The 27353-nt window shown below is 42.0% G+C and overlaps 1 protein-coding gene across 2 annotated transcripts in view; it reads right to left on the minus strand.

Annotated features, from left to right (window-relative positions):
- mylka (myosin, light chain kinase a) overlaps window positions 1-27353 on the minus strand; it is a 162953-nt gene that overhangs the window by 6092 nt on the left and 129508 nt on the right. Inside the window, exons 19-31 of one of the 2 annotated variants that reach the window (XM_056252248.1) lie at window positions 23207-23254; window positions 21533-21660; window positions 20952-21105; window positions 19297-19602; window positions 19142-19177; window positions 18412-18493; window positions 18103-18306; window positions 16064-16281; window positions 15697-15820; window positions 7522-7674; window positions 7142-7265; window positions 6878-6968; window positions 5201-5323 (exon numbers count right to left, since the gene is read on the minus strand). In XM_056252248.1, coding sequence (XP_056108223.1) covers window positions 5201-5323; window positions 6878-6968; window positions 7142-7265; window positions 7522-7674; window positions 15697-15820; window positions 16064-16281; window positions 18103-18306; window positions 18412-18493; window positions 19142-19177; window positions 19297-19602; window positions 20952-21105; window positions 21533-21660; window positions 23207-23254 — 1791 coding nt within the window. Of the gene's footprint in view, window positions 1-5200; window positions 5324-6877; window positions 6969-7141; window positions 7266-7521; window positions 7675-15696; window positions 15821-16063; window positions 16282-18102; window positions 18307-18411; window positions 18497-19141; window positions 19178-19296; window positions 19603-20951; window positions 21106-21532; window positions 21661-23206; window positions 23255-27353 lie in introns of both variants that reach the window. The other variant, XM_056252247.1, reaches the window with a different exon arrangement.

Raw genomic sequence — 27353 nt, forward strand, 5'->3', positions numbered from 1 at the left:
CAAGCCAGAGTGGATCACGTAAAGTCACTGGGCATCTCAAGATGGAGGTGTTTATGTGAGAAAGGTATGAGAGTGGAGCGGATGACTGTGAGGCCAGCAGCATCCTTTATCGTTAGGGCGGATGAGCTGTGAGGAGTTACAGACAGTCTGACCCAGAAACGTGATGTTCCTCTAATACCAATCACCAGAAACCGCATTCATTGTATGGCTTGTTTTTTTTATTGTGACAAGCGTCTGCAAATATGCCAGGGGAAAACACCCTGATGGAGATTATAGATAAAGGGCGAACAGGAGTGGGCTTTCAAGAGCCAGCTGAGGCCATGAAGTGATTCCCACTAGTTGTTGTGGAGACAGTAATAAAAAATTTTTTATGTACTGGTTGCCTTATGGGCAAGGAAAATCATAGTGTTGATTTTGAACTAATATGTTATAACATAGTTTTAACTCTTGAAGGTCGTTAGACATGGTGGTGGCTAAAGATGAAGACAGCTTTTGTAGATTTGAGAAAAGTCTGGATAACAAAGGTGAATGGTCAAAGGTTATTGTAATGAATACAAATTTTGTCTAAGTTACAGCCTTAGGAGGCTGGGGGGGGGAAATATTATTTGTTTATAGTGAGAGAGACTGCCTGAGTTGGAGGAAGGGATGGTAACTGTGTCTGTCTTTCTGTTATCGGCCTGCTAGAGCAAGCTGAAGCAAAATAATGATAATGAAACAAAACAACCCAGCTGACTTGTCTAAAAATCAAATGAATAATGAACAGATGTAAAATTAGGTAGAAGCTACAGGAAAAATGAAAAGGTTAAAATCTTATTTAAAATTTAAATCTTTAAGCAATAATATAAAGAAAAGTGAACATTGAGAATGAGCAGTTAACATATGTGTGTCTAGAATGAGTGCGTGTGCTAGTGACCGCACTTTATGTCTTGTATGTATTAGTTTGGGGCACTAATATTCCACCTGAATGGTGTGTATATTGCGTCATTAACCTCTGGAATGAGTTTATCATTACAGATGGGTTAAGGCAAATGAAAAATTTTAAAGAAGCTGATAATTCTGATGAAAAGACAATACAGAACATGGGACAAGCTTTAAGTTGATTGGCCATCAAGCTCTGTCTGGTAGTAATACTTTTGTCATACATAATGTAGATTTGAAGATCAGTAAATTGGAATTGTAGTAGATCACCATCTGGCATGGGCTGAGATAAATGAAAATGTTGTAGATTTGAGGGAAACAACAAAGTGACATATTGGCTAAGTCAACATGAAATTATCAAGAGAGCCTCTCACATTTATGATTATTGTGAACAAAGGGGGAGAAATGATTGACTGACAATGACCAAGTCTGTACAGCATGACCTGACCTGATAGAAACAATTGATGACTTTGGAAATGTTTGTAGATGACTGACTTGAGAGACCAAACAATAGGCCTGAAAAGCGGGATTTGCTGTGAGACTCAGGGCCGTTGTCCTTCAAATACTGCGAGAAGATGATGAGATTGTGGCTTTAAGTGAAGAATGTAATATTTTTGTTTCAGAGACAGGGAAAGATGTCTGGAGGAAAATTTGGCTGAAGGACGCCGTTTGGGTTGGTGTTGATGGCAAATCAAATTAGTTTAAATTGATGCATGAGTTGATTAATGCATCAAGAGGGAGATGGTATAACAATTGCCAAATATGGTTTATTAAGGGGTTCACATTTGCTGAATAAATGTTGGGAGAACACTAGGGGTATTTGGATAAAAGCCCTGAAAGAAGCCATTTTTCTGCCTAACAAAATTTATGTCTGTGAGTGTGCTGCACACACCAATAACAAAGATTGTTTCAACAGGAAACGCCAGGGCATCGAAGGACACGGGGGAACAGTAGACAAAAGAAACTACGTACTTTACTATCTGACAATAACCTCGAAATTTGTTTCTCTTTACAGAGAGCATGCAGGATTGGGAGACAGGGCAAAATGTGCCCAATAAAATAATGGTTATGGATGAATTTGGCTAACTGTCCTGGCCTGGGTTATTATTGTGGCAGAAAGGTGCTACACCTGCGCAGCGCATAACTTAAAATTTTCCTTTTACAGAATGTCAGGATGGATTGCATCAAGCTGAACTGATTGTGTTTCCAAATGTATGGATATTGACTTGTTAACGTAAGCAAAGTGGATATGTGTTTTTCAGGGGAAAAGGACTGAGTGCTATTAAGTGAGCAAGAAATTATCCGGTGATAATGTTTCAGATTGTTGAATCCACAGGTCACACCAAAGGGGACGAGCGGCAAGACAAGCGGTCACTAACAAAATACTTAAGGTCTCCATTCACAGGTGACGGGAAGCAGGAAATGGTTCATTCCAGTGGGGGTGCGGTGGTGATCTCAGGAGATCAGTGTGTCACCTGGGTCCAAGCCTCTCACCTTAGACAACACCAACAGGCCACAATCATCCCATAGTCCATGGGGCGAACGAGATGATCAACACGCCTGGAGGAGGATGTGAACCAACTAATGGTTTAAGAATGTGGTTTTGTGATTATTTTGAGGATTTTATTTGATTAAATAAAAAAAGGGCTTAGTATTGATATACACTAGATCAAAAGATTTGATTGGTTACTTATTCATTAGGAAATATTTAAGGAAAATGTTTTTGGGAAGAGAAGATCTATTAATTAATGTAAATTATAGGGATAATTGTTGAAGCTTATTAAGTAGAACCACAGCATGTTTGAATTAAAAGTTAGAGGTAAAAGAACACGGAACGTCCGTGGGGCGAACGAGATGATCAACACAACTGATGGTTTAAGTTTAACAGAAGAATCTGTTTTTGTGATGATTTTGTTTGATTGAATCAAACTAGGTATTGATTTGATTGTAAATGTAGAAATATATTGATTGTGTCCGTTAATATTGAACAACTGCATTGGTTAGAAGAATGGATAAATTATAAGACTTCTCTGGTTAGATTTTGTTAAATATGGCATTAAATAGAGCTTACTAAATTGAATTAGAAGTGAACAAAATATGGTTAGGAAAACCGAGGTGAAATATGGAGATGGGCGTAGATTAATGGAAAAGGCTTAATGATAGGAGTTTGGATTGTTATTCTAATAATTTTGTTATTCATGGGTGAATATGATTACAGTGACAGGTGAAACATGCTGTCTGTTCAATTGGTGAAAATGACAGTCTATCCCAAGGATGAACAAAATTATGTGACGATACAGTTAGTGGGAGCTACAGTGAGATATGTGTTAAATGTATGTTCTGTTTGTTTTTCTTCTATTTGTTTATTTTCTGAGAAAGATTAAGGGCAAAAGATTTAAAGAAGGTTACAAGCAGCGGTCATCCGTGTTACGAGATGGCGTACAAAGATAGGGTTTGAAACTGAGTGATTTTTTATTATACTTTTATCTGTTTGTTTCCTTACTATGTTATAACTACCCTTTTCCTTACTGGCGTGACTGAGGGTCTGTTTACAGGAGCGCAGGAACAGAGATTTCTCGTTCAGCCCGGCGTCGTGAAAATATTTACTTGCTAGCTAAAATATTACGGGGCTTTCCCCCACAAAAACAGCCTTATGCTTCTTCATTCTAAACTTTTCTTCACAGGTTCAAGGAGAGTGATCATTTATGCAAAAAATCAGAGATGAAGAGTATAAGTGTGATGATATGACTTAAAATTTGTCTTATTGTTTATTGTTATGATTATGGGTAATCAGAATGATAAAAAGCGGGAATTTGTTGTGGAAATTTTAATAGTCATTGATCCCTAACAGATATCATAAGAGAGAGAACCTATTCAATGTGTAAAATATAGATGATTCAAAGAATGTCACATGTGTGTCTCTCACTTGTAGTGAGACAAGATTCTGTTTATGTACCTGGGGAAGCAGAAGGGGGAGACACTCCAGGGAGCAGACGAACAGGGACCTCTGACCTAGATGTCGGAAGGCCATTTGGTGCAGGGGAGCTTAGTCTATGGAAAACTACTGGGAGGAAGGCTCTGGGGGAAAGAAGGCCTTGAAACTTAGATAAAAGCTGGTTCAGTCTGTCTGGGGGTGTGTCACTCTTCTGCACAGGGTAACAACTGTGTATTAGACTGCTCCTATTCTTGCAAGAATAAATACTTCTATTTTATATAATTTGACTCTGAGTGTCTCTTACGCAGTGATGTATGTTTGAGATGAGTTTTTGCCACAACAATACTTACAGGCTGTGTCTGTGAGTCATAAGCGCCAGACTGTACTTGCAAAGATGGAATTGTCCCACTTTTTAGAATCAACCTTTGTGCACAGCCGGCCTTGTACTCTCGCAGATTCTGGAAACAGTCCTCCGAAAAATGCACAGCACACAGTCGAATATTTCGGTTGTACTGTTCTGGAACAGTGTTGTAAATAAAGCTTAACCACTGTTTTCTAATTGTGTCCTCTTTTGGAAGGCCAAACAAAGTAGTTTGGCTTTCGCAACGAAAAACACAGCGTCTCCGCAACATAGCGGCGCCGGCGGCAACAATACAGCGAGAATAAAAGTTACGCCTTCTTTCTTTGCGTATACGTTTGGACGGTGTTATGAAACTCACACACTGACGTAGATTTGTGGGGGCGTGTTTGAACAAAGTGTTTTAGGAAAGCGTGGCTGAGCCTTAACTTTTACAAAGAATATCTCTTTGGGTTTGAGACTTTGAGCTTTGTAACTCTGCAGATGTTATACATGCACAAACAGCTACATAACACACTAAAGAAAAAGGAAAACAAGAAATCGCATCACGTAGCCCCTTTAAAAATTCTCGTTTTAGGCTTCTAATTGGTGACCGGTGTTTTCTTTTGCTCTGTCCTCTGGGCTTCCGCGTTTGTCAATACGTCGGGTCAGAGGTCACTCTTCTGCCGGAACTCGACTCGCATTCGGCTGTTACCAGAAGCCAGTGATTATACAGTAGTTAATAAAGTTATAAATATGGATTTTTCTTAAAAAAACGCATGGCTTTGCTTCAGAAGGCCTTTATTAACCCCCTGGAGCCATATTCATAAGTAAATGCTATTCACAATATTTATGGAACAGGAAAAGTGGCTGTGGTAAACATTTCAACACATTGGGCACGCGTTATTAAGTCATCTTTAAAACTGTAATTGTATTTTACACCACATTTAATCAATGCACCATATTTTATCCATAGATTGTTTCAGCATTATGTAACCATATAATTTTACCTTCAATTTTGCAGTCGAATCGAGCAGCGCTGCCCTCCACCACCTCGACGTCTTTAATAACAGTGCTGAACGTGGGTTTCATTAGAGTCTTCTGCTCCAATTCAGCAGAAAACTCTTTGTCCTCTATGACAGATAAACAGGAAGATTTTGGACATTAATAACAATGTTAACGACTTTAACATTTACTAACTCGTTTGTATGAATTTAGTAATAAAGACAGAGGTTTGAAATAAGAAAGATTTTTACACATAAAAATGTATGGGCTGCATGTAGTGCAGTATATCACCTTTAAGACAAGACATACAGTACAGGTACGATAAAAATATACTTTTAAATAAGCACACTTCTTTAGAACAACGTCTGACTGTGTTAAAGAGGACCTAGCCTATATGCAATTTTAAATAAGGCTTGATTTTGTCTTTAGAGTCTACTAGAATAGGTTTTCATACTTGAATGTTCAGAAAAAAAATAAAAAATCTACACATATTTTACATTGTTGCCTCTCTTCCCAATCTGTCAGTAACGCTCTGGGGTGTGTTTCCAGAAATCATCGTTAGCCAACTATGGTCGCAAGTTCCGTCATTATCAACATAGTTCAACGATTTGCCGTTTGCCGGAAACCATAGTTCCAACGAACATTCGCAAGCAGCAGCGCAAACTTACATGGTTGTAACTACAGCTCTCGACCTGTGGTTAGAAGCATAGTTTCTTGTTAAATGACATGTGAACTTATGCTTTTAGGCACAATAAGCAAGCTAACATTCAGTATATTCTATATATTTTATTCTATTTAAATAGAGTACACATGTGTGTAAAATGCGCAAGAGAACTCTGGACTATGATGTACAAGAGAACCATCAAAATATCAAATATATCAAAATAACACGGAACAAAAACAGTGAAATAGTCATTAGGTGTCATGTTCATTACAGCCGCTTCTCAGAGATCTCAAATAGATTAATTAGTAGAAATTACCGGTACTCCACCTGTGCATGATGTCATTAACGACAGTCCTACTGTATATTGTTGAACCAATATGGTTCAAACGAAAAGAGGTGCGACTATGTTACTACAGTTTTGGGAAACATTCAAGACTAGTTGGTTAGTTTCTCCAACAATGCATCGTACTATGGTAGTTAATCAGCGAGTTACATCATTGTACGGAAAACGCACAACTTTTTAGTTCCTGTCTCTATGAAGCCCCTCCTCCTGAAAAGCACAATGTCCGTTGATTGGTTGGCTGGACCAGCAAGTTGAGATTGGTCAACCGCTTCGAGCGTGTCAGAAATGTCACGGCCCTTACCATAACTGCATTAGATCCAGGGTGGAAAAAAACAGTGTCTCTTGGACATGGCGACAACACACTACTAATGCACCTCCGCCCCTTTAATTTGCGTATGCCTTAGCTGGGAAGTATTTAAATGAGGAACACTGTGATGTGTTTGTTCACGGAATAAAACTCAAGACTACAGGGAGTTCAGAAACAGTGATACAGAAAATACTGTAGCTCCCTTTGGAGTGACTTGGTGCTTTGGAACTTTGCAGACAGTTTCAATGCTCAAACAGCAATATTACACACTAAAGAAAGTAAAATGTAAAAAAGCATATCAAAACAATTCATTAGCTGAGTCACTACTAGCATTTTATTTAAGGGTTGGTCATTTAGAAATGTTGTACCTTCAGTGGGGGAACCCTTTTTGGCATGAACGCCTGCCATCAATGCCATGTTAGACAGACGACCAATAGCCCGTACCGCGTGTCCTGTTTTCTGGAGAAGATAGTGCAAAACTATCAGTTTTCACTTTATTCACCAACACATCAGTAACAGAACTGTGATAGACACACTGCAAGAAGATCTTGAGCTTGTTTTAATCAGACTTTCAATAATACATGGAGAAAACCAACATTTTATGTCACATTATTATTATTCTAAATCCTAACCTGCCACTTTCTTCTCAGAATATACTTCTTCATCCTCTCTTTAGAAAGCTTCTTGGCCTCCATGATGGAGGTGTCCTGTTTGAGCCATGGGTGCTGGAAACACTGATCGCAGGTCAGACGTGCTCTGCAGACAAAAAACACAAAGTGATCTTTAACTGCCGAGAGAGAGAGCTTTGAGGGGGGAAAATGTGAAAAAGAAAATGTAGTCTCAGACAAAGAATTGTACCTCAGAGAGCACTGATGCATGATGCAAGACGGGGGGAAATCAAGTAAATCAGACATTTAAAATGACTCACCATATAAGGCAACAAATATACTTTCAAGTATTTTTCTGAATAAGGATTTGGCATCGTGAAAGTGAAGCAGAGTTGTGCACTCACTTCATGTCTTTCTTCAGCAGGTTACTGATAAAGTCTTTGGCCTCGTCTGAGATCTCATCAAATGCATCGTCTTCAAAGTCCCACGTCGCCGAGGTCACATTAGACAGCGTCTCAATATCATTGTCCCCCATGAAGGGAGACAAACCACTGACACTAAACACAACAAGAAACAATGAAAAAAAAAATTGTCACACTAATGTGACAGGAAAAAACCTAAGTTGTTAAGTGTTCATCTTGAAATATTACTAACAATATATGCCATTCTTACATGTACTTTATAAAAATTAGAAAATATTTCACAGCAAAAAGACGTGTAACCATGACCTAAAGGTGGACATGTTTACAATTATTCTAAAAGGCCTTTTACTTGCTTATTGACACCCAGATTAACACTGGAGAACTGAAACTATCATCTTTCTGTTACCAAAGATACTGTACACTCTTATCACATACATACTGCATAAACTCATAAAACTCTTGACAGATAGCTGATAAAACAGACAATAAAAAATACATGAGGGACTGTAGTATTTCTCTAGTTTCCAAAAGTAAAAATGCAAACACCAAGCCAAAGTTTTTTCCATTTAAAACAGGAAAGACTGTTGAGCAACAAAACCTCACACATTCTTCCCAACAACAATAGTGTGGGACGAAAAACATTACATTGAGTCAGTACTAGTGTATATTCTTTTAAAGTATATTGTTTCTGTAATAGACTTTTTAAAGAATGATAAAGTATACTTGATTTCCACAAAATTGGAACATTTGTCAATTATGAGGCTCTAGAATTTGGACCATAGGCAAGGAAACACCCTGGACAAAGAGCCACCATATACAGTATACAGTCAAACCAAAAATTATTCAGACACATAATTTTTTATTAATGTAAAACGCTTTGCAGCAGCAAGCAGACATAGGCGAAACAGCTCGCGCGCCTATTGGTTGCTCTGCAGCAAATGCAGCAGCCTATCGAGAGAGACTCTGCGTGACGTAATGACCAATGGGGGCAATTCGCGCCCATATCGTCACGTCCCGCCAGAAGGGGCGTGGTCTCACCCTATAAATATGCTCGTTAGGCTGATACAAGCTGATTTTTACCTCTTCAGCGAAGCACACGCATCGCTGGATCCGGAGTGAGAAGCCGCGCCGTCGAAGCAAGCCTTTCAGCGGGACGAGCTGTGGAGTTGCTGGCCTCGCCGCCTTCAACTGCCGTACCTGCTGCGCTTTCCGGCGTTCTATATCCTTTTTATACTCTGTGTGTATTTACTCTGTTGAGAGTGTTTGCTCGCTTACTTGACGCGACTCACACTTCTCTCACAAAAAGAGCTGCGTCTTTTTAAAGATGCCTTCCTGTGGCTCGTGCCGCGCCCCGCTCAGCGATGGAGACCGGCACTTCATCTGTGTTTCCTGCCTGGGTGAGGATCACGCGGCTCTCGCGCTCGCTGACGGCGGATGCCCTCATTGCGAGCTTTTGCCCATGGTGACTCTGAGGACTCGCCTGGCATCATTCTCCGAGCCTTCACCGCAGCCCGCCGTGGTGCCGCGCCGCAAGAAGCGGCGCGCCCAGCGCGCTCCCGAGCTTTCTCCAGCCCGCCAAAGCTCGCCGGTTCGCCCGCCAGCTTCGCCGGCTTCGCTCGAGTCGCTCACTGACGGACAACGGCCGCCGCCTGCCGCCGCGTCCATCCACGAGTTTGACGAACCCACCGAGGCGTGTTCTCTTCTGGCATCCGATAGTGAGGATTGGGCGAGCTCCGTGGATCTCCCCTCCGCTAGCGTTTCCCGCCAGACCACTGGTAAGAGAGCCGGCATTGAGACTGAGCTGATGCGTCTGCTCTCTCAGGCCGTGGAAAGCATCGGCCTCGATTGGGAGGCGCCCGCGCAGCCGCCGCGCAACAGAATGGACGGACGCTTTCTCGGAAATGACGAGGCTCCGACGAAATCGCGGCCCGCGCCCTTCCTCCCGGAACTTCACGAGGAAGTGACTAAATCGTGGAACGCCCCCTTCTCCGCCAGGCTGCGTACCTCTGCCTCTGCTGCTTTCTCCTCGGTGGATGGCGCGAAGGACAGAGGATACCTTTCTGTTCCTCCTGTGGAACCAGCTGTAGCGTCTCATCTCTGCCCGCCCTCCGCTGGACGGCGCGCTCACACGACGCTACCTTCTAAAGCCTGCCGAGTGACGTCAACCATGCACGGTCGCGCTTACACCGCCGCCGGGCAAGCAGTTTCAGCGCTGCACACTATGGCTATCCTGCAGATCTTCCAAGCCGAACTTCTCCTTAAATTGGACGAGGAAGGACCCGGAGCGATCTGCGTGGCGGACCTGAGAAGCGCTACAGACCTCGCTCTTCGCGCTACTAAAGCCGCTGGACAAGCCATAGGACGAAACATGGCCTCTCTCACCGTGGCTGAGAGACACTTATGGCTGACGCTGTCCGAGATGACGGAAGCCGAGCGCTCTGTGTTCCTCGACGCGCCCATTTCACAAGCGGGCCTTTTCGGATCTGCCGTCAAAGATTTCGCGGACAGATTCATGGAGGTGCAAAAGACTTCGCAGGCCATAAAGCACTTCCTTCCGAAGCGCTCGAGCTCCGCTGCAGGCCGCTCAAAACAGCCGTCTGCTCGCAGTTCTCAGCCGCAGCCTGGACCGCCCGCCGCCGCCGCTTCACAGCGCCGCCACGCCCGAGACCAAAGACCGCGCTCTCGGTCTGCTGGACGCCGCCCCCTTCAGCGCGGGCCCCGGCCGAGGATTGAGATCAAGCCCGAGGCCTCAAAATCTTCCTAGCCATTCTAGGAAAGCGACGGTGTTCAGATCCCGCTGCGGCCGGATTTCCACCAAAACTTCTCGCTCGGTCAGTTCCAAACATCGCGACTGTCCCAGTGTATTTCGCAGTGAGCCAGCCGGTGTCTCAGCCCGTTTGCCTGCGCACAAAAGCCGTTTTTACGGCTACCCAGATAAATCCAATAAAGAGTGCATTTTCTGGTGTTCCGGCCACGGCCGATGGTGTTATAAGTGTTGTAAGAATGCCCACCCAGTGCCCATTCACACACACAGACACAGCCCGCCACGGTGCAGGGCTAGCACAAATAAAATCGACTCCGGTCGATTGTGCAAACAATGTAGTAAACGCGCCCATGTCACCATGCCCGCTCACAAAACATGCTGCGTGTCCCTTGGTTTCTGTAAAAACGAAACCAACACACATTCAGTCGGCCATGAACGACAGTGTTTTCAGTGTAATAAATGTGCCCGCAGCCCCGCGCCCACATTTTCTCACAGACACGCCGATTCCTACGGGATCTCCCCCGCTCGCTTTTTCTGCACAATCTGCCATAAAAAAGCTGAGCGCGGTCAGGCCGCCCGCTGTGATCAGCGCGCCCCCCGCCTCGAACGCTGTAAACACGGTGTTGTGTTCCCAGTATGCCCGGGCTCTCGAGCTGCCGTTTTGCCGCGACCAGATTCCGGATTTCATTCTGCCCCTAGCTATTCACGCAGATGCGTGGTCAAAGCTTCCCGGGGTATCAGAATGGGTGCTGAACACTATAAAGAGAGGCTATTCGCTACAATTCGCTCAACGCCCGCGCCGTTATACGGCGCGTGTCGAAACTACGGTGAAAAACGAAGTGTCTCATCTACCACGTGCCGAGATAGCGAAACTACTGAGCAAAGGGTCTATAGAACCTTTATCTCAGGCTCAGAGCGAAGGGGGCCTATACAGCAGATATTTTCTGGTGCCAAAAAAGGATGGGGGTCTCAGACCCATTTTAGATCTACGACAGCTGAACAGAGTGCTTGTCAAACGCCAGTTCAGAATGCTTACGACCAGGAAAATCCTTGCGCAAGTGCGCCACGGGGACTGGTTTATGTCGATAGATCTGAAAGACGCCTATTTCCAAATACAAATAGCGTCCCATCACAGGCGATTCTTGAGATTCGCCTTCGAGGGCCAGGCATATCAATACACAGTCCTGCCGTTCGGCCTGTCCCTAGCACCTCGTACATTTACGAAGTGCATGGACGCGGCGCTCGCACCCCTGAGACTTCAGGGCATGCGAGTCCTGAACTACTTGGACGATTGGCTGATTCTAGCTCGATCACGATCGGAGCTCATAGAACACAGGGCCGCATTACTCGAGCACCTCGAGGAGCTGGGCCTCACAGTCAATTGGGCGAAGAGCTCACTGTCTCCCAGTCAGAAAATTTCCTTTCTGGGAACCGTGTTGGACTCGCTGTCCATGACAGCACGCCTGTCACCAGAGCGCGTGCTAAATATTCAGCGCGGCGTGAAATCCTTCCACCACGGCGCGATAGTTCCGCTCAAAAGGTTTCAGAAAATGCTGGGGCTGATGGCCTCAGCAGCCTCTGTACTCCAGTTGGGCTTGCTCCGCATGCGCCCACTGCAGATGTGGCTGAAAGCGCGGGTTCCACCCAGGGCATGGACAGCGGGTCTGTTTCGCCTCAGGGTCGACCTTCAGTGTGTTTCAGCTCTGGAAGCTTGGAAAATAACCGACTGGTATCAGTCAGGTGTGAGTCTGGGGACCGCTTCGAGTGTGAAGGTGGTGTCTACGGACGCCTCCACCTCGGGGTGGGGAGCGCTGCTCGAGGGCAGACCGCTAGCTGGCCTGTGGTCAGAACGGGAAAAGCTCCTTCACATAAACTGCTTGGAGATGATAGCAGTCGACAAAGCGCTACGGCGTTTTTGTCCCCAGGTAACAGGCCACCACGTCTTGGTCCGGTCGGACAACATGTCAGTGGTGGCATACATAAATCGCCAGGGCGGCGTCAGGTCACGAAACCTTCACAGGCTGACGGAACGCCTCCTGGTCTGGGCTCAGCACAACCTGCTCTCACTGAGAGCAGCGCACGTGCCTGGTCACCTGAATGTGGGACCAGACAGACTGTCCAGGAACAATGTTCCAGCAGGGGAATGGTCGCTGCACCCGCAGACGGTCCAGCTGCTGTGGAAAACGTTCGGCAGAGCACAGATGGACCTATTCGCGTCCCACGAAAACGCTCATTGCCCGGAGTTTTTCTCGAAAAGCAAGGACGGGCTGGCTCATGTTTGGCCCCGCTGCCCCCTATATGCTTTTCCTCCTGTCTCGCTCCTGCCTCAGGTGTTGGAACGAATCAGGGAGAACGGATGCCCAGTGCTGCTCGTAGCTCCGCTCTGGACAAACCAGACGTGGTTCCCTGCCCTGATGCAGCTGACCAGCACTGCCCCATGGCCTGTACCATTGAGGAGAGACCTCCTCTCTCAGGCGGAGGGCTCGATTTGGCACCCTCGCCCGGAGTTGTGGTCCCTGCACGCATGGCCCATCAACGGGTACCCGCTAGCCTCCCAGAAGGAGTGTTAAACACGATCGCGCAGGCTAGAGCTCCGTCTACCAGGCGGCTCTACTCCTCGAAATGGTCTGTTTTCTCTGCATGGTGTCAAGCCCAGAGTTTTTCACCTGTGGAATGCGGGGTTTCGGAAGTGCTTTCCTTCCTTCAAGAGCTACTGGATAAGGGCAGGACCCCATCCACGCTCAAAGTATATGTGGCGGCCATAGCAACGTTTGCAAAACCAGTGTCTGGCCAGTCGCTGGGGAAGAACGACTTAGTCGTGCGTTTCCTTAGGGGAGCTCGGAGGCTGAACCCTCCCAGGCCCCCTTCAGTCCCGACGTGGGACCTTTCCACGGTCCTGGAGGCCATGAAAGGCGCCCCGTTCGAGCCAATCCAGCTGGTGGACATGAAACACCTGTCGTTCAAAACAGTGTTTCTCATGGCTCTCGCTTCAGTGAAGCGCATAGGGGACTTACAGGCGCTTTCAGTAAGCGCGTCGTGTATGGAGTTTGGGCCTAATGACTCGAAGGTCATTCTCAAACCAAAGCACGGGTATGTCCCGAAATCCCTCAATACACCGTTCAGGGCCCAGGTAATTTCCCTGTCCGCCCTTCCGGTTCTCAGTGAGGAGGAGGATGCGAGTCTCCTTTGCCCCGTCAGGGCATTGAGAGCTTATGTGTCACGCTCGTCTGTTTTCAGACAGACGGAGCAGCTTTTTGTTTTGTTTGGCGGGCGTTCCAAGGGACTCGCCGCCTCAAAACAGAGCCTATCCAGATGGATAGTGGATGCCATTGCGCTCGCTTACTCTGCGAAGGGCCTACAGTGCCCTTTGGGTGTCTGGGCGCACTCCACGAGAGGCGTGGCCTCTTCGTGGGCATGGTCGAGCGGGGTTTCCCTGCAAGATATCTGTACGGCCGCGGGCTGGGCCTCGCCGTCTACATTTATAAAATACTATAACCTGGAGGTACCCGCCTTACAAGCTAAGCTTTTGGCGGTCTAAAATTCAGTGCTATCTGCCCCGCTGTGCGGCCCAGATGCTGAGTTTACTGCAGCCCCATGAGTGTTGACACACGTATGGCCACCCAGATCAGGCTGAAAGCTTTCACCCTGGCTGCGCGTTTTATTGTCATATAATAGCCCCGCTGGGTGCTTTTTTATAGGGAATGACGCTTCCAGCCTCTCTTCCTACACTCTATGTGAGTTTATGGTGATTATGCACTACATGAGCCCTGGGCTTCGGCCCCCGGGACTTTGGTGTTGGATCCCTGTACGGACGGCGTGTTGCATTGTGTTCCCCTAGCGTAAGCTATTACGCAGTACGAGAGATACTCGAGTAAGAGAACGTACTCGGTTACTAACATAACCTCGGTTCTCTCTAGAGAGGGAACGAGTACTGCGTATCTTGCCGTGCTTGGAATACGCTCTGGTTCGCTTCAGTGATAAAAACCAGCTTGTATCAGCCTAACGAGCATATTTATAGGGTGAGACCACGCCCCTTCTGGCGGGACGTGACGATATGGGCGCGAATTGCCCCCATTGGTCATTACGTCACGCAGAGTCTCTCTCGATAGGCTGCTGCATTTGCTGCAGAGCAACCAATAGGCGCGCGAGCTGTTTCGCCTATGTCTGCTTGCTGCTGCAAAGCGTTTTACATTAATAAAAAATTAAGGATAATTTTTGGCTTCAATATCTCGCGGAAAAGAGTTTTTCCCCTAGCGTAAGCTATTACGCAGTACTCGTTCCCTCTCTAGAGAGAACCGAGGTTACGTTAGTAACCGAGTACGTTTTTTCTTTAATTGCTAATGCGACCTTTTTACACTACACACTGAACAAAATTAAGCATTGCTTGCTTGACCTAAACTTGTATTATCTAATTGTGTACTTAAATTTAACCTAATTCATTTGTGAGAGGGATGAATGGATGGCCAAAACCAGTGAAACTGATTTGATAACTCTGAGTTCTTGTCATATTGTATTACCATTTTCTAAACTATAGCGAATAAACTTAGCCTGGGAAAACCCAGACAACTTCCGGCAAATTTAGATTTGCTCTGAAAGTTAGTCTGGCAAAGAGCTCATTCAAGCTCATTTCCAATCCGCCGAAATCACGGCACCAATCAGAAACGTTGGGGCGGGCTTTACACGATGACGACAGCGCTGGGATTTTGAAGCAGATTTTGTAGCCTACATTACAAAGATGGATGCCGCCGTCGAACATCACTCGTTCCAATCAGCTGTTGCGTCTGTTTTAAGCGATTTGAACGTTTCCTTTTTGTTAAAAACCGAGCAAAGAACAACACTCGGAGATGTTTCTGCCGCTCTGCATACGCCATCTCCTTCATCGCTCTGATTGGTTTTAGGTATATCCGCGACGTCCGTTGGTGACGCCCGTCTGGAAATGATTTGTCTATGACGCTTTGCCAAACCATAACTCAGTTACAACTGAGAATGGTCTGGTTTTAACCAGGCTAGAATAAACTGTGATAATGTGAGAAATGTTAAAGGTGTCTGAATAAATTTTGGTTTGACTGTAATTACTTAATTGTTTGGATAATTTAGGCTTACATCAACCTAAGAGTGTAGTACTTCTAAGCACATGTTTACATTTATTCCATTTAATTCTGCAGATTTTACACCAAGATCATCCCAGGAAATTGGAAAAAAAATTTCTCCTCAGAATGGATGTGACATGTATTGAGCTAAATAATGACACTATTATCTTCTGAACAGTAGAATTTGATGAAGGTTGCTTCATTGATAATTATTTTCCTGTTTATTACTATGAAGCTGCCTTTAAACAATCTGAAACAATTGTATAAGTACATAAACAAGGGTGACTTGACTTGTGTACTCACAGGATGTAGCAGATAACTCCTATACTCCACATGTCTGTAGTGTAACTGATGGCCTCATAATTAATCACCTCTGGAGCCACAAACTCTGGGGTGCCAAAAAGGACTTTCAGAGATCCAGCATTCTCTGCAGTCATACATAAGACACAAACCAATTCATGATTTCATTTTGAAACAATACGTGATATTTGAAATAAACAAATAGCTTCTCAGTTTAAATTATGATTGAAAAGCATTGGAAAACGTCAAAATGATATACTGATCGTGGATTATCATCAGTAAGTCTTAAATAAATTAAAGTCTAAATATAATCTTTTTCTGCTAATAATTAAAATGATTAATTAATAATTAAATAAATAAATGCAATTACCAAGTCTGCGTGCCAGTCCAAAGTCAATTAGTTTGATTTTGCTGCCGGTCTTATTGACACACATGATGTTCTCAGGTTTGAGGTCCAGGTGGACAATGCCTTTCTTATGGATGAAATTTACTCCATCCACAATCTGAAGCATGTATTTGATCACCTCTCTCTCTGTCAGCTCAAAGTCCTCATCTATTATCCGCTCAAACAGTTCCCCTCCAGAGACCCTGAAGAACATCAAAGTTCAGCCAATGCATCAGACACGTTATACTAAAAGCTTCAAACCCAGTAAAAAGTTTATCTTTGAACTGTCCTTCACTTAACCTCTTCCTAACTTCTACTAAAACCGAGTTAAAACAAAGGGGACATATGGAATAACGCCAAAAATGTATTACATTACAGTCTGACATACAGAGGCAAGAATGAGTTACAACAGCTTCCACTCTACTGGGAAGGCTTTCCACAAGATTTTGAAGTGTTTCTGAGGGGAATTTTTACCCATTCATCCAGGAGAGCATTTGTGATGTCAAACACTGTTTCCATCCACCTACTTTTATGCACATTTTGGGATATAGCATAAAAACGCTGGACAGAAATGGCAATATGCGCATAAATTAAAAAAAATACACACAAAAAAAAATGCGCTCAATTGAGTCGGATAAACCTTTTGTGAAAAATGTGCATAAACTACAATGGAAACACATTTACTGAATACATTCCTCATTGAGCATCAAAAAAGGCATGTGACTTTGCGATGGGATGGCATAACTGGACTAACCAGCGGACCGATCTCATTGCACACCATCTGAAATGCTGTTTTGGTTGTTCTGAAATGCAAAGTCTGTCGCCAAAGTGGTTCGGTATAATTATCTCCCAGAACTGTCTTACATGACTGTGTTCCCAAACAGCAGGTATCCACCTCCAAAAGCAAGATAACTTTATTGGCGTTTCGTCTACATTACTGAGGCGCAAGTAATTTATTAAATACGAAATTATTATATTCAGTAGCTTACTTCGCCTACTGCAGAAACTTCCATTTACTGATATTTAGCGCCAGTTTATCAGGAAGTGATGATTTTGTTATCTTCGGCTCACTGGATGGAAACATTGCTTTATTCGCAAATGTTTTATGTCATATTCAACTTTTGGAACATGTTAAATTTGTAACTTTGGATGGAAACATACTGATGTTGGACCTCTTGGCATTGTACTTGGTGATGTGAGGATTGCATAAAGCGGCTCGGCTATGAAAACCCATTCCATGAAACTCCCGCCCCACAGCGTCCCACATTCCCCACAAATATTTGTAAATGTGGACTGCATGGCTAGGTGCTTGATTTTATACACCTGTGCCAATTGGTTTGATTGAAACACCTGAATTCAATAAATAAGAGGACTTGACTTTTAAGGGGCTGTTTATACGACACCGTTTTCATCTAAAAACGTCGTTTTGACAATGGTGTCGTCTGTTCGCGGAAAACTCAGAGGAAAAACTTCTCAGTTTTAAGCATAACGTTGTCGTGTAAACATACTCTAAGACACAAACTTTAAAAAAAAAAATGAATTGAAGACAGTGTGTAATCATTCAGTGAAGGGTGGATACAATAAGCAAACCTCTGTGTTATGACTTTTCAAATTGGAATCAGTTACACAAAGCCTAACAAATCGGGTCTTCTTGAGAAAGATTGGTTAGTGTGCATCATGCCTCGGTCCAAAAAGCTTACACAGTACCTTAAAAAAATGTGTGTTTTCCACCTTGCACTGGGAATAATTAAATAAAAATGTGAAAAAAGGTTGATTATTTGTGCCTTATTAGCTTAGTTAGATTGTGTATGACATTTTCAAAGGGTTCATAACTTATTCTTGCCACTGTAACTTTGACAATGACAATGACTAAAGTCATTTCTGTTAAAACGATTGTTATAAAAATTGGTATACTTGAAAAATTATAAAACGTTCTGTTATGAGTTGATTACAGGCTTAGGAAACAGTCTCATTCTCTAATCGGAGAACTGCAATTAGAAGCTCATAAACACATATCTACTTACATTTCCAGCACCATTACGATGTCTGTCTTTCCCTCAAAAGCGTCGACACACTGCACAAGCTTTGAGTGATGCAGGTCATTCATGATTGCAATTTCCTGTCTGACATTTTCTTTTTCTTTGGCAGAATATGCCTTTATGAATTTCCCAGCCCAAACCTTCTTAGTGGCCTTTTCTATCAGTTTGAAAACAGTCCCGAATTTTCCTCTGAAAATGAAAATATTTTTTATATAAAATGTTGTTGCAGGTTCCTTTATTGTACAATAGTATCACATTTTTTACACCATTTTATTGATTTGCTGTCATACTCACGTGCCCAGTCGTTCTTCCACATCATAAAGGTCCTTCACTTTTACATCTGTCTTGATCATCACGTTTCTGTAGTTTGCCTTCTCTTCTTTTGTGAAATGAGGAAATAGATCCATATTATTCTGAATTGTCTATAATCAGTCATATTGCAATATTTAACAAATTTTTTTAAAAACTACAAATGAAAATTGGAAACACCCCGATAGATATGCTTTTTGAAAACCTTCCTTTTGTTGTTCTCAGTCGCTTTGGCACATTTTTAATCTTAAAATTATCTAAATTGTAAGTGCAATTGTCACAATTGTTTGCTGCAACATCAGAACTCTACAGCATGTCTCCAAAATGTGGCATCACACCAAAACATTGAATTAATGCTTCAAAACCTAGTTATTGTGTCAGTAAATTGGCCAATGCCAAACATTTACTGGGAAAAGTCAATACTGTAGTACTCAAAAAGAAAATGAGCATTTGTATACAATACATTTTTGTAGAAATGTTTTACGTAAACTGAAAATTCACAGTTGCTTGTTCATATGTCTTCTCCTAACAGGCTAACACCACCACACATCCTTCTATATTTTGCTATTGCTCTTCCATGGCAAGCAACTGTGAATTTTCAGTTTACGTGTAACACAAGTCAAAGCAATTAAAGAAACCTGTAATAATTCAGTGACACAGCATGAGAGGATCATATTTTCAAATATACATCAGACACCAAAAAAATGAAACATACCATCATCTGAGGGCTCAACTTCATCTTCTTTATTTCCTGTAAAATCAACAGACTATTTTTATAACACATTTTAAACTGAAATAACTAAAGTTAACAGCATAATCCATGCTTTGTTCCTAATGCAACACTGTTGATGTCCACCAGGTGGCGCTCACCCTCTTCGGCCTCCAGTCCCACCTGCACCGGCACAGACTCAGCACTAGGCTCCCCGACACCATAGATATTTACAGCTCTCACTCGAAACTTGTACTGTCTGTCTGCAAGCAGGTTCTGTACGTTATAAGAGGTGCTGTTACAGGACGCCAGATCTGTCCACTTCATGTCCACAGAGTTCCACAGCTCCACGTTGTAGGAATGGACAGCGCAGCCCCCGTCGTATGTCGGCCCATACCAGGACAGTGTGAGGCTGGATTTACGGATGTCTGAGGCTGCTGGGACGCGGGCAGGGGGGTCAGGCTTATCTGTGAAGAAACAGACCAAAACGTCAAAGACGTTGACATTGACGTCCTAAAATTCATCAAAGAGTTCAGATTTACTACAAGTACACTACGTAACTGGCATTTCATCCCAGCTATGTGTTTTTGTAACCGAGAAAACAGGCAATGTTCAAAGATTATATTGTCTTTTTAGTCTTTAAAGATGCACCTATTTCTGTCTTCAAATGGAATTGCAGTAAATATGACTTTAGGGGACAAAACATGCTTCTCAATCACAATCACTCCTGGGAAACTCAGAGATCATTTTGATAGGAAAGGAACCATACGTTTTGAACATGGCGGAAAAGAGAACGTTTTGTTTATTTATGTTCTTATATATATATATATATATATAATGGGAATGAAGGCTTCGTCGGGACAGCATTCCGGCAATGCACGGAGGAGAGCAATTACACAACATTTTAAGATGAACAAGCACACCGTGGTTTTTTAACTGTGATAACTATTGTGCTCACTCACAGAATCAGACACTGCTACTTTTTAGCACATTTCCTGTTATGAATTATGATACTGTTATGATACTAACCCTAACCCAAAAGAACCAAACTATGGGAGAAAATGCACCAGGTTCCGAAACAAATGCTCCAAAAGAAAACTTCTGAAAACTCTCTAAATGCGGTTGTCACTCCTGAAATTTTTTAGTGTCCACATGGCCTCAGTGGCTCATGGGGCCTGTACATTATTTTAAATAAACTTATAGTCATTAAATCAAATAAAAGTTATGTCATTTAGTTTCAGGTAAAACAAATAAGTTCTGTATATTTCTACATTAATATTTGATTGACATTCTAGTTCAAATGTCTCTCTCCCTCTGGTTTTCTCACTCAGTGCTGAACACATTCCTTGTGCCCAACTGCACTGTTTTTAAATAGATTTTAATAGTTTTTCTATGTAAACGTGCTGGACAGACAAGAACGTGTCCTGTGTGAATGGATCCTTATTTTAGTTGCCATTTTACAGGGTTCCTACACAGTTTCACAGTTGAGACTCAGATTTCTATAATTGGTTCATACAGCATTAATTTTAAGCTTTATATTTGGTACAGTACAGTCATCTGTAAATTTGCGGGGTTTTTTTTCTTCAGTGGTTTTCTCGAAGTGATAACATGCGTTTACTAGATGAGTAGAAGCCTAAAACGCATATTAACCTGCATTTCTCCATACTCTGTTTTCATTTTTCCATTCTTATCCAGACATGGAAATGAATCAAATCCAATTCCATAATTTTCTAAACTACGTTGGAGCTCGTTTCATGTAATGACTCCCATATGCATATGGCCAGATGTTGAAGTTTTCACTAGTGTTCATGCTTACCGACTATAGTGAGGTTGAGGGCGGCCTGTCTCACGCCGTAGCTGTTCCTGATCTCGACGGTGTAGCATCCGCAGTGCTCCTGCTGTCCTTCTGTGATGGTCAGCTGACTGCTGCTGTCTGTGCTTAATACTGAGATGCCCTGACCTTCCTGAATCTGAAGAAGCAGAGGATGTGGATAACCAACATGAACACGGGTGCTTGTTTCAGGCGTAGGCTACTTCAAGTGTTCAGTTCAAACAATTTAGAGTGGAGAGTCAACTAACTGAAATAAATGGGAGTAATAAAAAGTTTTTTTTGAGTTTGAGCCATGTGTACAGAGGGGTATGCCAGTGCTCGCAATATTTGGTCATTGAGGATGATGGCTGTTTTGGAAAAGCTGTGAGCTGCCAACCTAGAAAGCATTTTTGGGCATCATAGCAACTCCCAATCTAAAGACCATATTAAATAGTAAAAACAAATGAATGTTAAAGCGTTTAAAAGGCACTGGCAAGTGAATTCATGTGCCATCTGTGAGTTAAAGAATCAAACATTTAGAAGTCTCTCTCTGGTTTTTACACGTTAAAAGGTGAAAAGACTCTTACTGGTTTGCGGAACTTGAGCCAGGTGCAGCTGATGGGCAGTGCTCCAGTGAACTTACACAGCAGACTGACCTCCTGGCCCGCCAAGATCTTCATATCATCAGGGAACTGCAGGATCTGAGGAGGAGCACCTAACACACAATCCAATTATAGAATTTAGGCTAAATTTATGTTCGCCACAAGATCCACTTGCTCTCACAGGACTCTCACAACGACTCAGACCCGAAGACTCGGGAGGTAAACTAATCATTTCTGTGTCCGGTACAGACTGCATTCCTTCAGCCTATGGGGATGTGACGTGACAAAAGAACGAATGACTCGGATCAGGAGGTGAGGTAAACTAACAGACTGAATATCCTGAAGATCCAGCTAAGCAATGAATTAATCATTTCTGTCTGTCATACTTTGGCCTTGGATGCAGTATAGTTTTTTGTTATTTTTACGAAATTACTTGAAAAAAGATTCATTAATTTTGCTGGACGAGACCTTCACGTGATGACTTTCCCTCAACAGTGGTTGTGATTGGATATTGGCTAACCAGAAGATCAGTTTCATTACACAGCATCTCAAACGTTAGTTTGAGCATACTGACTGAACCAAAGTCTATCATTAGAATATTGTGGTTTCAAAAAAAGTTTCATTTGCACACTTTAAGGCGCAAGTCATTTATGATCATTTATAAAAAAGAGCCACAGTGACTTCCATTTTTATTACAGATATTTTGCGCCAATTTCCCAGGAAATAACGATTTTGTTCTATTGAACACATGGGATGGAATCACTGCTTTATTCTCAAACATTTTATGTGATATTCCAATTTTTAAATCTGCACCTTGGATGGAAACGTAGCTATTGAGGACACGAGTTAAAAGATTGGATATAACTTTGTATTCTATCTCTCCCAGTCGCATGCATAGTCCAAGATAAACTTTTTGCTACTTTTCCCCATGGAAAGAGTAACGTAGTTAGCTATTGTTAACAAATGAAACTTTATTGTAAAGAGTTTCTTAACAGGCATGAAATATGTTTTCATTATTTTTATTATATATATTGTTTACCATGTGATTAGTTCTTTACTTTTCCTTGCCCCTCAATTGACAAAACGTAAATAAAAAAAATGAAAATAAATGGATATAAAACAAACCATGGTTATAGTTATACTTTCAAAACAGTGATATAGTTGCAGAATTTAAACGTTTAATCATGGTGCTGCATTTGCCTGCTAGACTTCCATTGTAAGTGTATTACTATACCACAGGGGTGCTCATTCCTGTTCCTGGAGATCTACCTACCTGGGGTGCGTTTCCCAAAAGCATCCTTGGCCAACTATGATCGCAATTTCCATCGAACTCTATTGGTAACGACGGAACTTGCGACCATAGTTGGCTTTGGGAAACGCACCCCTGCAGAGTTCAGATCCAGCCCTGATCTAACACACCTGTCTGTAATTATCAAGTGTTTGTAAAGATCTTAATTATCAGGTTCAGTTGTACTTGGTCAGGGTTGATCTGAACTTTGGATTGGGCACCATATAAACTAGATTTTCTTTGGTTGTACAAACTGAGGGACACAATTATTATCTGTTGTAATCAACAGCATGTCACAAAAATAGCTTAAGTTGTGTACTGTTTATTTAACCCAAAATAAATTACACAGATGATGACTGATTTGATCCTACCTTGTTTAGCCAATGTTTTGGGTGGGGGTTTCTTTATTTTAGCCTCACCTGAAGTGAAAGACACAAGAAATAAACACAGATGAGATACCACATGACTTTCAATGAACACAGAGAAAATGGACTCAGAATACAATCTCAGTCCAGAGAACTGATCATAAAACATCAGCCTAATATGTTGGAATTTCCCTATGTAAGCAATTTCATACATTCTGTAGTTGTGCTACTTTCACCCTTACTTATTTTATACCAAAAGGGTTTTGTTAATACTTCACATCAGGTTTCAAGTCACACACACACACGTTGGGTTTACATGTTATGTATGGATCATTCAACATTCTATAGACATAATGATTTTTATACTGTGCAAACTGTATATTATATCTTCATTCTGCATTTTTACACTTTCAAAAAACACTTAGTATGATTTATAAGCTGTTTTCTTCATGGGGACCAAAAATGTCCCCACAAGGACAAGGATTTAATATATTGCCATCGTCGTGGGGTCGTTTTGTTCCCATAACGTAGGGTTTACCAGGACCACACACACACACACACACACACAAACAAATGTTAACATCAACCACCAGATCTACTCACAGAATCTAGTGTATTTGAGAGAACATGCACTCTCACGTTTACAAAATGGTAAAAGGGAGGGTGGAATGGGAGGAAAGGAGAGATGTTTTTCTCTGGATGTACTAGGAGAGATCAGCTGCTAAGGTTCTTTGCTCTTTGCCTTTTTTGGTCATACTAAAAATATCCCCAACAAGAATCCAGGAAATAGCTTTTGCCACTATTTATTTTACATCTGATCGCTGTCATGAAACAATGTGATGGCAAGGCCAACAAACACAAGCCTAGAGCTGCAGCACTGGCAATGAAGCTATTCTGATCTGAAGCAATGTCAAACTTCTGAGGAGTTTTTCTGTCGGTTGTAAGACATTCCAATCTCATCCCTCTCTGAGACGCCATTCTCTCATTCCTCTCTCTTTTTCTCTGTAGCCGTGGAAATGAAAACATCCTCTTTCCAACACAAAACTATTTTTATTTCATTGAGCATTCACCTGAATCCATAAAATGTGGACAAAACACATCTCAAACTGAGTTTATAAACAGAGATTAGAATGAAGCTGATCAGATCTTCCTATTTGTGCTTTCATTATAAATCAATTGCAGTAGCAACACATATATAGAACTTTCAACCCCCAATTGAGGCTCACACAAGACGCAGTATTACCTGCTATTTAGGAAGACTAGCGGGCTGTGACATTTTAGGGCTGTTGAGGCAACATGATCATGAGTATCCTTATGGATTTTATGTAAAGTGTAGTTTTAGCACATGTTGGACACTAAAGTCACACTTAAAAATGTCTCAATTAGATACAAAATGTCAAGCCAAGTGGCATCTGTCAAAGCCAAGACAATGTTTGTTTTTTTCCCCCCAGAACTTTTAGCCATTGTTTAACTCAAGGTCTCTAATTAGTCTCAAGGTCATTTTTAGTGGATGTATGAAGTCAGTCCATGAAGTTCATTGCATTACCTATAAACATGTTTCACAAAGTTTAACACCCAAAAAGTGTCTAGAACTTTTTGTCTTCACTTTGAACAATATATTTAATTTATCATATTTTAAACTTTTTTGTAAAATGTATTGGTTGAAATCTGTACTTGTGCTATATTTCTTTAAAATAAATGCCACTTGTTTTGATATGTTTTTATACAATCTAAATTGATTTGTATAATTGTGTTGTGGCTTATAAGAGTCCAAATACGGTTTGGGTCCATAATATATTTTTGTATATTTGTATAGACAGCTAAAATGTAAACCTTATTTGACAGAATCTAAAATGTAAGCATTTTACATATAATTTGTTTTAGAGATGTTTAGGTACATTGAATATTGGAATAACAGGATTTAATAGGTTAATTTTATTGTAATCTACCTACCTAGGGAACTTCAGGGCCCTAATTTCTAGCCTGGCTCCGCCCTCCTACGCACTTCCGCTCAATTTCATTTTCCTTCAGTACTACGTCTGGGACTGCTGTATATTCTTATGTTTCCAGAAATACATTTTTTGTAGGACCAATCAGCGAATAGAGGGAGTGGCTGAGAACGATGACGTCGATGTAGCGCGTCAGTTTGAGTTGGAGTTCAGTGATGGCAGCAAGTAGAAAGACGTGAGAAAATCTATTCGGTCCGTTGTTGCAAAACTGCCAAATATACAGAAGTTAAAGCCGGAGCAAGATCAATGTTTGCTAAGTGTTGTTGGTGGCCATGATGTTGTGGCCCTCCTCCCCACGGGGTTCGGGAAAAGTTTAATTTTCCAGCTCACTCCGCTAGTGGTGAATGAGTTAGCTAAGGCGAACGATAGGGATGCAAAGCCAATAGTTGTTGTCGTCTCCTCTTGTTTCACTAATGGAGGACCAAGTGAGGGAGGCAGAAAGGTTAGGAGTTTGTGCTGGGCAGCTCGGCATGCACGATGATCACTGTACAGCATTTGCGGCAGATCCGAAACGACCGCAGTGGCGTATTGTTAATGATTACACCCAGCTTCGACAGTTGACTGAATACATCACTGTCCTTAGTGTCAAATATACATTTAGAATTTAGAATTGTTCCTTGAACTCTTAAATTCGATGAACAAAACATGCATTTTTTTATTGCTTAAAACAATACACAAGTTATAACAGAAAACATAATACAAAAACAAACAAAAAATAATAATAATAAAAAACAAAACAAAAATAAAACAGTAGGGGGATAATATAAAATAAACATTAACAAGTTAAGAGAATTACTTGACACTGAAAAAATGAAAATAATTACAAACAGATCATGTTTTTAAGACTTTTTTTGTTCTCAGACAACTTAATTGAAAAGAGGTATTTTTAAAATTCTTTCACAAATATAAGAAAGAGAGGTTTAGCATTTAGATATTTAGATGTATGAATATGGAATTCGGACTTGTTGTTTCCAGCCGGTTTCGGCGCATGACATACGTCACGACCACACGTTAGCGATTGGCTATGGCAGATCCTGAGTGACTCTGGGCAGATCCAATAGTTTTGAACTTTAACAGAGAACCCGCCTACAAGGAAGTAAACATTTCTCAATGGAGCGAGGCCAGACTCTCTGTACAAATGAAATGTACAAGAGTCTGGTAGAACCAGGCTACCTAATTTCACCATCCTATGAAAATCCTATTTAACACCCCCTTAATACTTTCTAACAGGGAACAGTGGTCTATTATTCAACCTTACTAAAGGCAGGAGACCTACAGAGCTCAACCTGCTGCCCATAGAGCCATGGCCTAAACAACATTCACAAATTGGAGGCCTATCACCATAAGAGCACGAAAGAGCGCACTTACTACCAAACCCAACGCCAGACCTACAGAAGGGTTCCAAATTAAGTATTATAAAAATAAAGTATTATATTAGCAGATATGGAGCAGACAGACTACTAATACTTTAATGACTTGTTGTTGACATCTAGTAGCAATTCTACAACTGTAGTAGAAGTAGAATAGAGCTGTTAGTATGTCTAAAGTGGACTAAAAACCAAAAACTTAGATATGATGATGAATGACAATAAGAGTTCAAGAATTGGAAGTATATCCAGTTGTACTGTTGTGCTCCTGGGTTTGACTGTTCAGCCAACAAATCATCAAAATACTTTCCAATAAATTCCAGTGGACAAAAAAAAAAGAAGGAGTCTACTCACTGTCAATGTGCAAAAGAAGATGTTCTTACATATTCTGCATGCCTGAGTTTATGGTAATGTTATGTTAGTAGCATAATAAACAAATGAACTCAGTATAAGTTATTACACATGGTAGCAGAGGATAATCCTGAGCTCAAATGAAGGTGTTTCTAATTTTATTCTGCATGCTGAGTTGTCTACTGTCAGGCCTACTCTGACACATCTCAGCAACCGCTACCCGCCTTAGGACCAGATTTACTAAACAGGGCAAATTAGCGTGAGAGCGCAATTCCAAAAAAGTGACAATGGGAGTGTAAAGTTCTGCATGTGATCTACTGACGACACACAAATCAAAGAACACAGATGCAGTCAGATCCATAACGACCAACGCAATTTACCAGTTAGCGTCTGGTTTAAGAAGTGCTTTATTTGGGCGGTAAATAA

The sequence above is a fragment of the Rhinichthys klamathensis genome, unplaced genomic scaffold (genome assembly GCF_029890125.1).
Source record: "Rhinichthys klamathensis goyatoka isolate OS25496 unplaced genomic scaffold, OSU_Roscu_1.1 h1tg000093l_1, whole genome shotgun sequence".
In the NCBI taxonomy this organism is placed as follows: Eukaryota; Metazoa; Chordata; class Actinopteri; order Cypriniformes; family Leuciscidae; genus Rhinichthys; species Rhinichthys klamathensis.